The 14740-nt window shown below is 31.4% G+C and overlaps 1 protein-coding gene across 1 annotated transcript; it reads left to right on the top strand.

Annotated features, from left to right (window-relative positions):
- Positions 1-3211: 3211 nt before the first annotated feature.
- LOC149409676 (uncharacterized) lies at positions 3212-13568 on the top strand. The gene is made up of 2 exons (XM_089649417.1): positions 3212-3331; positions 12065-13568. The coding sequence occupies exon 2, from the start codon at positions 12079-12081 to the stop codon at positions 13216-13218; it is 1140 nt and encodes a 379-aa protein (XP_089505543.1). The 5' UTR covers positions 3212-3331; positions 12065-12078; the 3' UTR covers positions 13219-13568.
- Positions 13569-14740: the final 1172 nt, after the last annotated feature.

The following is a 14740-nucleotide window of genomic DNA, read 5'->3' as shown; positions in this document are numbered from 1 at the left end:
CTATTATCCATTAAGTAGATTTTGTTCGCTTTTTGGAAATCGCTGTATCTCCCTTACCGCAATAGTTAGAAATATAAACTAAACTGTGTTGGAAAGAGAAAACATCTAGCTTAACATTTAAATATGCAAGTTAACCACAGAAAAAAATAAATGTACACCTCTATAAAACCAAAGGTTCCGACGGTAATTTGAGAAAAAAATATGAAACTATGTGAATTTTTTTATTTATCATTTTTATATGAAACGATAAAAAGTGTGGTGACAGTAATTTTTATAGTACATTTGTCTATTAATTTTATAGTACATTATTTGTCTAATAATTTTATAATACATTTGTCTAATAATTTTGTAATACATTTGTCTAATAATTTTATAGTACATTATTTGTCTAATAATTTTATAATACATTTGTCTAATAATTTTGTAATACATTTGTCTAATAATTTTATAATACATTTATTTAAAATACATTTGTCTAATAATTTTGTAATACATTTGTCTAATAATTTTTCAATACATTTGTCTAATGTTTTTTTTTTCGTTTCAGTAATTTTAGTTTAATTTAGCCATTTTAAAAAACTTTTGATAATAAGGTATATGTGGTTTTATAATTATAAAATTTGAAGGCGTATTTTATCACCTTTTAAAAACAGTTATTAGTTTTCGGATAGGTTCAGTGATATTTCATTTATTTGGATTTTATTGAGAAGCGGAATTATACACAAATTGTCCAACTTTTTGACGGTATATTTAAGAAATGTAACGGTCAATGTGACAGAGGACTGAAAGGTTAAAGTAAATCCGAATTGCAGCGTTCATTGAACCATCGTTACTCAGGTCATACAAACAATTCCACACTCAAATTATAAACTCCACAACATCCTTCCCCCTGATATAAAGCGAATAGAAAATTTGAATGATTACAAACAAGAATAAAAAAATCTGGCTGAAAGAGAGTAATGAAAAAGCACTGTACAAAACATTAAAACGACATAGAAAACTAATAAAACAGAAATGAATAACTTTAGTCCGTCTCAGCACAGATCACCCTAGTGAGGAGGACTAAGAAATACAGCTTACCATCCATAGACATATGAATATTAGTAGACCTGCCCTAAGTGATTAAAAGCGTATTATCCCCACTCCCCATACCGGTTCCATTGGAGCCGGCTGTGCTCGCGTATGGCCTCAAGTGAAATTTGAAAACGTGACGTCATCATTCTTGTGCGAACTATGGTCGAGGCATCATCGGTTCATTTTACGAAATAACACGGCAAAATGTTGACTTGTACTATGAAAACTTGTAAAAATAGATGTGAAAAAGAGAATAAACCCAATTTTCGTATTACATTCCATATATAAGCATTATTTTACTTTATTTTAAGCATATTCACATCGCATAATATGAATCAGTTGTTACTATCACATCGAGAAACGTCTGGACGCGAAACACATAGCTGGTTGGTTGCTGGGAAGTAAATTATGAACATTTATAAAAGTGTCTTAATTAAATACTTAAACGAAATATTCGACTCTGAAAATAGAACCGAATTTTTTTGCCGAATTTGGACTTCGCGAATTTGTTCATAACGTGGCGAGTAATTTGCGCTCCCATGTAAAAATGTCTATTCATTCAAAAGCAGATTTTACTTTTAAGAAGTAAATGGTGATATTATAATGCGAGATGCCTATTTACTGTCAGATTGATTTATTGACGAATCACAGTCAGCTTCACTCCCTTCGTTCTTCAACAGTTGATTTTACCCCTCGCCATTATCTTCTCGTCTATTAATTCCTATGTCTGTGTTACCATCATATTTTGTATGTACAGTGTTTAAATAGTCGCTATAATAAATTAATAAATAAAAAAATATATATTTTTGATTTTGATTTGATTGTAAAAAGTTGTTTTATGAACACTCTATTTTGCATTATTACCTAGTTAAATAAATAACAATGTTACGTGATTGATGTTAATCAATGATGATAAGTCGTGATGATTTTCATGGTAACCCAAGTAATGATACGCGTCATCAACTTAGCTATCATACTGTCTTGTTTGTGCATATTTAGTACCGGCATTGTAAAACCAGTTTGGTTAATTATGATAAAATATATCGTTAAAGGGTTGCTGATATTTTTAAATGATATTAAAGTAAAAATTATCGTAGATTCATAGCTCTTATTGGTAACTATGTTCAAGCTGAAAATAGTTGTATTGACCTTAGACAGAAAAGGAGGTAAAAAAATTAAAACGCCGGTGAGCGCAGGGCAGATATGAAATCTCTGTTGCCTTAATTTTGCCTTGTCGATGTGTCGATTTGGCCTTGTCTTCTATCTTCTAAATACGATTCTGAGATAATTCAACATAATGACAACTCAAGAACACCTTTAAAAAATGATTTAAAAAGTCATTAAAAGCGATGAAAAAACTAACCCATAAACCTTAAATACGTAATCTTTTTAACCTGTATTTGTTTCATCACTTTTCATGACTTTATATCGCTTTTTAAAGGTGTGTTGAATTGTCATTTTGATGAGTTATTCACAAAACGCAGTGATCAAATGTCGCCAAATAACATTGCAAACAACCAAAAAAATAGCGCTTAAAACTACCCATGTAAAATCATGCAAAATATACAATGAAAACCAGTAAGATTTAAAAAAATTATATTTATAATTAAAATTCCTACAAATTAATTTATTAAATTTGTGGTTCCTACCCAGGCGTCACTATCTAAAACCTCCATCATAGCACAAGTAACATTTTCCTACAATAATGATGTCAGCAAAAGAAATTCAAATTTTATTATATTATTCTTAGCCTGAAATTTTTTGGTCCTTTAAAAAAAAATATTTATTTATTTTAAATTGAAATATTGAAACAAAAATTGAAAACATGATACAACGTAATTTTTTATGAATTTCTATGCCAATTAAGAGAACTAGCTGTTGTAGCTTAGTTATATAGCTATTATATTGAGTACAAATAATTTAATATCTTGTGTACTTTAATTAATTGATACTGAATTATTATAAGAAATACAAAAACATTTTTTGTATTTCATTTTAAGCCCAAATTTTATAAAAAAATAAAGGTTTATTTTTTGGTTTTGTGGCAACCCTGCTCTCCACTAAGAGTCATGTTTGAGTATTTTTTTTTCTTCATTTCACTCCTATAAATGTATATACGATATAAACTGAACTTTTGTAGTTCTATCAACAGTTCATTCAGGACAGACAACAGGCAAGAAGCCTGTATCAAAAATACTGAGTTTTTGTTTACGTATTTTGAAAAATACGTCTTTACGTTGTTATTGGTTTCATAAAGGTAAGATTTTAATCATTTTTTTTATTCGAGTTTTTTTAAATAATTTAGTATCATCTATTTTCCTTTTGACCTTTCGACTTCTAGGCCCTATGCAGATCAATATAATCAATTATTTACGCCTAAGACAGGCCTAAGAAATCGTATGTCTGATCAAGAAATAATTATTTCGCAATATGATAATATGATCAATTAACAGAATTTTACGAAACCTTGATCCACGCCGACAACATCTCTTATCTCTTATCATCATATCTATCCATCTCTTTAGTGAACCGATAATTGTGTTATGTGGGTATCTATGTATACTAAGTGAACTATTTTTTTTATTATTACTTGAAAACATTTTCAAATTTCGGAATAATTCTTTCTTGAACACACAAACATTTTCAAATTTCGAAACAATTCTTTCTTGAACAAAAATATTAAAATATTTAAATAATTTTTCGTAATGATTCTTTCTTAAATATACAAAAATTTTCAAATTTCGAAATAATTCTTTCTTGAACATACAAACATTTTAAAATTTCGGAATAATTTTTCAATGGACAGACTTATTATGGGGCTAAAGGTGTATTATAATACTAGTATATTATGTTGATTGGTTATTTTCGTTTTTTCTTCTTTCAAATCGATATAGATGACACTCTAGGGATTGCGTGTAGAGTGTATCAACCCTTTGCGGTCAAGGGTTCGGCAGTGTAGTGAAAAACATAGTTTTTTGTTTAATCTCCCAACTGCCCGGAGCCAGTTAAACAATGGCATCCCCAATCGGGGAATATTGTGAGGTTGTCTTCAAGTAGTATTTGACCGGGCGATACTGAGAGTATCTACGATAACGGTTTATCCCAAAGAGGAATTTTTAGAATTAAGCGATCTTTATACTTCAGTGAAGAGTGAAACCGGGTTGGTCTAAAATAAATTATTGGAACAAAATTGATTTAAAATCATAATATTGACAATAGACTTAATTGAATACATTTCTTTATCATACTTACTAGTTTCGGTTGTCTGTGATGTGCGTTAGTTATTGTTCAATGAACTCAAATATGCTTTAAATCTAAGTGGCATTTTCAAAATTTTAACTGATTGTGTGAAGTATTCAGAATACCTATAATATATATTTTAACAGAAATCAATTTTAGGTGCCATTTTTAAAATTGTTACTGGTTTGTTCAATACTATCCCGTGATTTTTCACGGATATTTTAAAATCACTTCACAGCCCTCGTGAATTTACTATTTTAGTTCAATCTGAAGGATATAAGAGTTTTATTTGAGGAAAAGTTTTCACGATTTTTGCAATACCTTGAAACAAAAAAAATTATCTAACAATAAAATTTTTTAGTGAAGAATTATCTCCGAGTTCGGTTTTCTTGATGTATTTCTTATCGATAATTTCTTACAACCGCTTTTCTCATTATGTTTGTAGTGATAATTTCTTACAACCGCTTTTCTCACTATGTTTGCAGTGATAATTTCTTACAACCGCTTTTCTCATTATGTTTTCAGAGATAATTTCTTACAACCGCTTTTCTCACTATGTTTGTTGTGATAATCTCTTACAACCGCTTTTCTCATTATGTTTGCAGTGATAATCTCTTACAACCGCTTTTCTCATTATGATTGTAGTAATATCTCTATGTTTGCTTTACTCAAATGTGTAAATTGTTAACCTCGATAAAGGCTTAGTTTTAGTGAGGGTGATTTTTATGTGAAAAATTACGGGAAAGCGAGAAGGAATAAATAAATAATTTTCCATAAACATTTTACTCCAAACTGCAATTTTCACTCATCGTAACAATTCTCCTACTGTATTTTTATTCTGATTTTTTAAAGTAATTTTTATTTAGTTATAAAATTTTACATTTTATATCTAGTGTACTTCTATTCTATAACTACTATAAAAATATTCCATTACCAACTTAATAATATTTGGACTTCACAACATTGAGACATAACCCACGAAAAACTGCAAGACTTTTGGCTTACTTAAAATTTAAAAGGAGTCCATTGAACATTAATTAAAAATAATTATACATCAACAGTCAACAGCTGTCAAAACTATTTCCGATATACATATATTTTTAATTTTATTAACTTATATGTATATGTTATATTAACAGAAAACTATAGTAGGGATTTATCGCAGGTACGTATTGATACACAAGTGAATCTCAAATAAAAAATAATTTAACAAATATGAACTGTGTTTGACTAGAAGTTGTCATTACCAATTTCAAATAGTGTAAAGTTAAAGTGGACAGAAGTGAACAAAAATGACTCTCAAAACAACCGAATGATATTGAATCGTTTAGTTCAACATAAATAAAAAATACATTTATTAAAATTAATAAAATAAAATATTTTTTAATCACACCCCATCTGTCGACCATCAGACGAAACATAATCAATTGCCCACTGAGCATTACCTTCTTAAATAAAGTCTGCCGATAGATGTCACTACAGTGCATAATATAATTTGATTGATATAATTCAATTAATAAAATCACAGTTTTAAAATACATTCTCATACCCAACTTTTACCGCTTTATAACAAGTTTCTCGATAACTCTGTATGTTTTTAATGTGATTGAAACGTTAATTATATGAAATTCTCTAGATAGGAAAAAATCGCAATGCTCCTAAAATTATTAAAAACACGTTTTGTTCTGTTATTTAATATGTTATAGACATGAAAAAAATCACAGTGTATCTTTAAATACAACTAAAGCAACTGTCGAGAGATTTTTGCTCTATTACAAACGAGTCTTGTTTAATTAAATAATTTCGCTTTTTAATATTAGCCCCCTTTCAAACAATCTTTGAACGCTTACCACGGGGCCTTAATATAATTAAAGAAAACAATGACTACAAGATCAAACTCCAAGTTCACGGTAACCAGCAACCTTAATATGGAACTCCTGCAACTTCTAGATAAAAAAATTTTGAAGACTTTAAAGTTCAATTCATAAAAAAGATTGTGCCGGAAAATACACAAAAATACTCTAGTACCGTGTACTAGAAAGAAGTCAATACATATCTTTATTTGATGATTCTTGACATCTTGCTATAATTTTCAAGGCTTTATAATTTGAAAAAAAGTATAAAAAATTATTATAAGCAATAATTAATCGTTTGAAATATCCATACAAATTGGTGGGAATAGAACCCGCGCCTTCTGATGTCCGGTCAGGTGCTCTGGGACCACTGAGCTAAGTCGGCTTATTTCCAACACCCCAAATAATTCAATATGTACTAGTAATTCAATCAACAATTACTACTTATTATATTTTTTTCACCTGTGAACAACCAACTTTATTTTGTAGGAAAGGCTTTGTTAATAGCTAAATTTCCCACTAGATGGCATCAAGACATATTATATTTACATTTGTTGGTGAAATATTTTGACATGTCAAACATTATTATTTTTTTTAATGATAAACTAAGACAAGGTTTTTTATGCATAGCAGAAAGGATAACAAATTATTATAAGCAATAATTAGTCGCTTGAATTACGGGAGGTATTTTCAATTCGTATGGATATTTCAAGCGACTATAATATATTGCTTATTAAAATATGATTGTATTAATATAAAAAAGCAATAAAAAAGAACAGTCAACAACACCACACCCTTTTTTAAACACCTGGCACTGCGCAGTAGAAATGCATTAAGTGATTATGCAAACTTGTTTTTTCCTCAATATAACCGGAAAGGCAGCATTAATTTTGTACAGACGCCCAAACAACGCACGTGAGTCGCTCCCAACCAGCAAATAAATAATTTTTTTATTTTTTTATTGATCCTTTATTAATTACATTTTTTGCTGCTCCCAACTGTCTGGAGTCAGTGAGGCTGAAGGTAGCGGGTGAGAAGGAGATGGGGAAGAGGAGGGTGGGGAAGCGGCTATTCAGATCTGATCACCAAACACGACTAAAGCCTTTTCAAGCAACATTTCAATTCTGAATGGTGATCTTACACCAGGGCGATACTGAGAGTGAAACACTAATTATCAAATTAAATTTACTTGCGCAAGCCTTGATTTGAACCTGCAACCTTCGGATTGATAGTGAAAACCCTTACCCCTTTACCCTGGAGACCGTAAATAATAATTTAAATACAATATGGAACCGAAAAAAAAATCAGAAAATTAAAAAGAACCGTAAAATGTGTTTTAAAAGATATTTATTTTCTGATTGGACTCAGGATTTAACCTTCCTACAGCACGACAATTTTCCCAACCTCGCCAAATCACAGTATCGGGTAGGACCGACATTAACTTCGTATATTAAGCGATGTAATGTCATCGGATTTTAGAGAAATTCCTACATGTCCGCGTGTGTGTATGTGATTGCCACCAAAATTTGATAAAATGCCTTGTCATCGACAACGAGTGTATCTGCCGAGTTTCAGCTCAATCGGATTGTCAATAAACAATCAAGTACACACAAACGGACGTATACGCATTTCTCTGAAATCAGATGACATTACAACAGTTCCTGTGTAAAAATAAATTTTAAAATACATTCATTATATATAACAAAAAAAAACTTTTTAATATTCTGTGTCATCAAAAATGTTATGATTACCGTTAACATCAAGGTTTTCCAAAAATTCCCCGTAAATTTCCCGAGATTGTGTAAAGTGAATAAACCTGTTTTCTCAAATCGTTGGTAATTCCGTCTGAGTACGAGAAGGTGTCACAAGTAAATTAGTGATATCAACGGTGAAAGAGCCACTTACGTACATTTTTATTTGAATTAAAAAAAAAACTGAATATTTTATTTTACACGCATACGGATATTCCAAATAAATATATTTTTAAAGGAAATTAAACTAGTGCATGGCTTTAGTTATTAACGTCACTGCAGTAAAAACCTGTTTCTTAAAGAAATTTTTTTTTTTTTTAAGTCTGCTTACGAATTTCCACTAGTGATATTTCAAAACACTTAATTTTATCGTGATTGATACAGGCCAAGATGTCAAATAAAACGTCTGTAACCAATGGGGTCTTCCGACGACCCCATGCATTTTTCTATATTATGGGCTTTTAATTTATAGAAATCCCAATTATTCAGTCAATTATTAATGGTAACTTATGTATTTGCGCAGAAATACGTAAATTACTAAAATGATATGTCAAGTATTTATGATAATATAAGGAGGATAGTAATTTCGGGTACTACCTACTCCCCCACTTGACTTCGGGATAGTTAAAAAATAAGTCTGTCCAAACAAAAAAAGATCTATTTTTCCGATTTATTTCCTGATTGTAAGCTGTAGTGGAAACATATTTTTTGGTATATTTAGCAATAGATATCTATCCTCAGAACTTTTATAAATATATCGAATCTTTTTTAATAAGCCTTCTATTAACTTATCTCCTACACAAATTTGTACTTACACTATACTTTATTGTACGTGAATCGTTATTGGACACTTCGTGTTTATTATTTATTTTATTTTAATATTAACCCTACGTCTGTTGTATACAAAATTAATTTTGTTTTTTTATGCTGTGTTTTTGATATTACATTAAAAAAATTAAAAAAGATACTAAATACCTTAGAACACCCACAAAAACAATTATAAATCAACATAATGACTAATAATGTAAAAATGTAAGGTAATGACTATAAAGGTGTTGATGATATATTCAACACATCGTTCACCAAATATAAACAAGTCATTACCCAATTTATTTCAGAAAGTAGAATTTCAAACATAATTTAATTTAACTATAGAAACTACGTAGCTCTGTTTATCTCACCAAAGTTTTGTAATTTTCCTAGTATTATATTTTTCCATCTTGCATGGTGGAGTGTCTAGTTTCCACTTTATCTCTTTTTGACTTTGTTTTTGTTTTAGAGGTTGTGTTTTATTATGTCCTCTATTTTCTTTTTGATTTTGTTTTTTGATTTTACTTTTACTTTGTTTTCTTTTTGATTTTGTTGTGTTCTTTGTAAAAAAATAAGAAACAACATGTAAAAGTCCAGCCGGGCGTGAATTTATTAATAAATAAACATGTAAGTGTCTCATTGTGAAGAAATGCAATTTTAATGTTTGTTGGGATAATTGTTTGTAATTAGTCATTAGTCGTTAATTAGAAACCGATTCTGACTGGGGAAAATGATAGCTCATAAGTTATAGCTCTCTGAGGAAGGTAGTCTTAATCATCGGTCCGAACTGTCGGCTGTGTTTTATATTAAGTTTCACGAATCATATCCATCAAATTGAGAACAAAGGTATGAAAACACTAGGCTTCGTATTAAGAACAACTAAAAACTTTAATTCTTTACAAGCCATTAAACTATTATACATATCTCTAGTAAGAAGTTTAATTGAATATAACTCAGTAGTTTGGTCTCCATCTTCAAAATTCACATTAACAACATTGAGCGAATACAAAAAAATTTCTACGTTTTATAAATTTTAAATTAAATATCCCTGTCGAAAACTTAAAATACAATTTTTTATTAAATACTCTAAAAATACATACATTAGAAGATAGACGTAAAATAAACGATTTAACGTTCTTATTCAAAATACTTAACTCTAAATTCGACTGTTGTGAACTCCTGCAACTTATAAACATACATACACCCACAGTAACAACACGACAAAATACAATATTCTACAGCAGCACACATAAGCGTAACTACATTGCCCACTCTCCGATACAACGACTTCACACCATGGGAAATCATTACTTGGGTGATGTTGACATATTCAATACCAACTTGGCAAGTTTTGTGGATCATTTAAAACATTTATTTGAACAATACTCCTAAACACATCATGTAAACCTACAAATAGCTGTAATTTTCTGTTTTTGTTTCTTATGGTTGACTTGTTGCATAGCTTTTATCAAATGTAATTTTATTCTTATTTTTTATGTTTCAAAGTATCTGTCAAATTAAAATTATACTACCAACCATATAAAAGCCTTCTGGGCGTTAAATAAATAAATACATAAAAAAATATTTTAAATATATCCTATTGCAGCCCTAAAGCGCGCTTTTTAAGTTTATTGTTATCATTTTGCCAATAATTGCCAAATCACTTTATATATATTTATTTATTTATTTTTATTTATTTATTAGATACAAATAATTACATACATATTAAGGAAGCTTTGGCTGTCCAACTAGGAAATTTTCCCGTTTTAGGACAGCCAAATTGCCTGGTTTAGTTAACATTTGTACACGCTGCTGTTATGAATTATATTTCCATACTTTACATTAATAGTTACGCTAGTAATATAGTCTATATACATATATATTTATCAAAGTAATCAAAATAAAAACTTTTTCAGACATATTTGTACACCCGAATATTAGTTTTTTTTATGAAAACACCTGATAAATTTTATCAAGGTACATGTAATAATATGCAATTAAGGAACACTGTATCAGGGTACATGATAACATATTGGATTAATTCAATTTATAGTTACAATATAAGAAAAATATTAGGTGGGTTTCTTAATTTGATCGCTGTTACTGTGCTGTGTATTAATTTACATAATCAAGGTACATATAATATAATATACATAATCAAGAAACATATAAACAAGGTACATGAAAACATATTGTATAAACATTATCAATCACAAAAATTATCATTCGCATTGTATAAATCAGATGCATGGTAGGAATTTTTTATTTAACTGCCAATAACAATGAATAAATGTGAGTACAGAACATTTTCGTTTATCTGTTGGTCATCATAAGTTCGCTTTCGACTCTTCCTAAGTCTAGAAGCCAATAATAAACTAATTTACGCAGAATGCTTATGCTTTTCGATTTCCATAAATCGGGTAAGAGGTTGAATAATTTTGGACCAAGGTAATAGAATTGTCTTTGGGCAAAGGATGTCATAGTAGTAGGTGGAACAACTGGATTCCTCCTTGAATGTCTAGTGTCGTGATAATGATCAATGGAAGGGTAGTGGTGACGTTGTTTTTGAGTGTGTAATATAATTTTTTTTATGTATAGTTGCCTGACATCAAGAACTCTTATCTCTTTGAATAATACATCACTGGGGTACCTAAATGGTTTTTTTAGGATGACCCTTAGCAGTGATTTCTGTGCTTTTGCTAAGGGATCCAGTATTGTTTTGGTACATCCGCCCCATCCCAAAGATGCATATTCAAGTAATGAGTTACACAGAGCATAATATAAACATTTAAGATCTTTTATGCAGAGAATATTTCTAATGCCCAGGAAAAGATGAGTAAGTTTTCTGACTTTTGTGGAAATTGAGTCTTTGTGGCGTCATTTTAATATTAATAAAAATAAATTACTTAACTGTAAACACCACTATTTAATTAAAAAGGATTGACACGTTTCAAAAGCAATGAATTCATGTACGTTTATCCTGACGAAGTGGCGGACTGCCCTCGGGGTCATATGAACATTAAAAAATCAAATTTACTAGAAAACCAACTGAAAGTAATTAATTAAGTTAAGTGACTTAATTTTGTAAACCCCACTTTTTAATCAAAAAGGATCGACATATTTCAAAACCAATAGTTTCTGATACGATTATTCTGCCGAAGAAACCATTGGTTTAAAACCATTTGTCGATCCTTTTTGATTAAATTTGAGTTTTCAATGTCCTCGACTGATAGTACTTATTACGCCAAATATACATTTCATGTAAGCCTTCAAAGATTCGTCTAAGTTTCTACCTCAAAGTGTAGTATCTAATATATGTTTTCCTTTTTATTACAGATAATAATTTAAACATGAAGATGTATTCCACTGCTGCAGTGTTCCTCGCAATATGTTGCATTGCCTCTGCTGAGATTTTACACCCACAGAAGAGATTCAAAACCAACTGCTTCTCCGACTACGACGATAAGAAATGCGAGTCCAGCTGGGTCAAAATCTGCGGAGACTACTACGCTTGCGATATGCTGATTCATTTCGACCACTCCATCAAGAGAATCGGCTACTCTGATGAACAGATCCTTGTAGCTAGCGGTTCAGAAACCTTTGCGATCGATGAACAACTCCAAAAAGCTGAAAAAATCAACAGAATCATACCACCATGGGGAGAGATTGTTGATAAATACGGAAACAAATACTACGCTCTTGATGGAACGACTTTCGTAGGACTCAATGGCACAGGAAAAGAAATCGAAATCGTAACTACAAAAGGGGCAAGCTTCAATCAGCTTGCTTTGGATCCTCATGCCAACAAGCTATTTATCTTAGCTTTCAAAATCAACGCGGATAAAGACAAAAAGGTTGGAACCCTTTATGCAGTCACTTTAGACCCTCTGCCAATTGATAATGGAAAGATATTCGCTGAACAGGTCGAAGAAGACGATAAAATGACTGCTATGGCTGTGCAGGGAAGTCTTGAGAGATTGCTTCTTGGAGCAAAAACAGCACAGGGTGGCAGACTGATCAGGTTGAACAGACTCAAAGAAGATCCATGCTCCACCAAAGTAATGATCTTCAACGTTTTAAATGAAGCAGGATACGAATTATTGAAAGCAGTTGAAGAATCAAGCGCAGTAGCTACAAGAGCAAGCTTTAACGAAGGTTCAAAATCTTTAGAAATCGAAAACTTAAAATTGAAAAGAGAATTGAACAATACCAACGCAAGATTTGATCTATTCTCAACCAAACTGAATGAGTTCATTTCAAAGATTAACGTGGCATCTCCCAACGCTTATGAAGTGACAACTGCGTCTCCAAGAAACGACGACACACAGCATCAAGAAGAGAAGGTATGTCTTCCACACTCTGAAGTTGAATTTATGCGACACCAGATTGATAGTCTCAAGGAAACTGAAAAGGGGCTCTATCGCAAACTTCAGGACTTTTCAAAGGATCTGGCTTCACTCGTCAACGACCCTCAGTACCACAACTTATGAATTTGGGACTGATGAATCTTGAAAATACTACAATCATAGATGATAGAAACAAGAATGGTAGTATACCATCAACCATTATTGGTATGATACAATATGGTTATACTTATCGACAACATCGTTCATCCATACGAATGCTGCTTGCATATACTCTTACACATAGTCGGTGATGTTTGGTTGTTGCTCGGTTCCTTGTCACATCACCTTTTGTTTCAATTATCTTTGAAAACAATTTATTCATCGTGAGGTGTTTTCAAAACAAAACATTTTTGATTGTTGTAAAAAAAATCGTGTTTATTTATATTTTCATTCTGCATTATATTATCTTCAAATAAATAATTTTAGAAATAAAATTGATTGTTTTATTATTATTGAATAGCTTCGTCCAGACTCCAACAGACTTGCGGCGCATGAGGAAGATTATATATAGTATATTATACTAAATACTTGTAAAAACAACTAATTCATGTACTCAAGGTAATAGCCCTTTTGGCGTATAAAAAGAAATCTATCTTCTATCTAAATAAAAGTTTAAATGTTCGTTAATTCAAAATCTAAAATCTCCGAAAGTTTTTCACCGATTGCTTTAAAATTTTGGCACGACGCATTCAAATATGCGTGTGTTTTATTTACCTAAACATGGTGTCCGGGGGTAAATTTCACTAACTTCGAGAGGTGATTCCTGTTTATTTATGTGAGTACCAAACGGGCGGCCTTGGAGCGAAGACAGGACAACGGGAAGGATTCGAGCAACTGCTCCAGACGACAGACAATACGGGAGATCTTGATGGCTGATTAGCTAGCTGTTGTAATCGCTGGTCATCATGAAACCTTTATACATTTTACAGTTCTAATCTAAGAGCTGTTTGGCGCCCTTTTGAGAAACAGGTCAGACAATATTCTTTATCATCGTTTGTCACAAATTTAACTTAAAAATTACTACCATTAAAGCCGGCGCCAGACATGTGTTCAAAGAAGTGTTCACATAAGTGTTCACATGTGTGGCACGGGCATTTGATACTGTGTTCACTTATTTGCGCACTTAAGTGCGCTTTGCCGTTCCGTGTCGGTTTCTTTGGCGCACATCAAAGGGATCAAAGTCAAAATGTTTGCATGCCTGCCACACTGTGCGAAGCCCAGTAGCGCGAGCGTCGCCGTGGAGAGTTGTCGTGCCGCGTGCGTACACAAACAAGCCATAACCAAACGAACTAGCGATGGAGTGGGACAATGAGGGCGTGTTTGAATTCATTGAATTATTACAAGGAGAGCCTGACATATGGGACCCAAAACGAAAACAGCATAAAAACAGAAATAACATTAATGACGCCTGAAGCCGTATTCAACGGAATTTCTCAATACCTTGCGCTATCGAGGAGAATAATCACTAGCACATAAATAATATAAGCAAACTGTGTCGACCAAATCGTCGTCCATGTTATGTGAGGTCTATTTGAAAACTGTAAGCTCAAAGAAGTGATCAAATCTTTGAACACATATCTGGCAGAGACACACATAAGTGACCAAA

The sequence above is a fragment of the Hesperophylax consimilis genome, chromosome 30, assembly GCF_061612785.1.
Source record: "Hesperophylax consimilis isolate HC1 chromosome 30, BYU_Hcon_1.0, whole genome shotgun sequence".
Lineage (NCBI taxonomy): Eukaryota > Metazoa > Arthropoda > Insecta > Trichoptera > Limnephilidae > Hesperophylax > Hesperophylax consimilis.
Note: the sequence above shows the minus strand (reverse complement) of the source record. Positions and strands in the feature narration are given on the sequence as shown.

Excerpts from the sequence above, each read along its gene's own strand:
- LOC149409676 (XM_089649417.1), top strand. The coding sequence starts at position 12,079 with ATGAAGATGTATTCCACTGCTGCAGTGTTCCTCGCAATATGTTGCATT.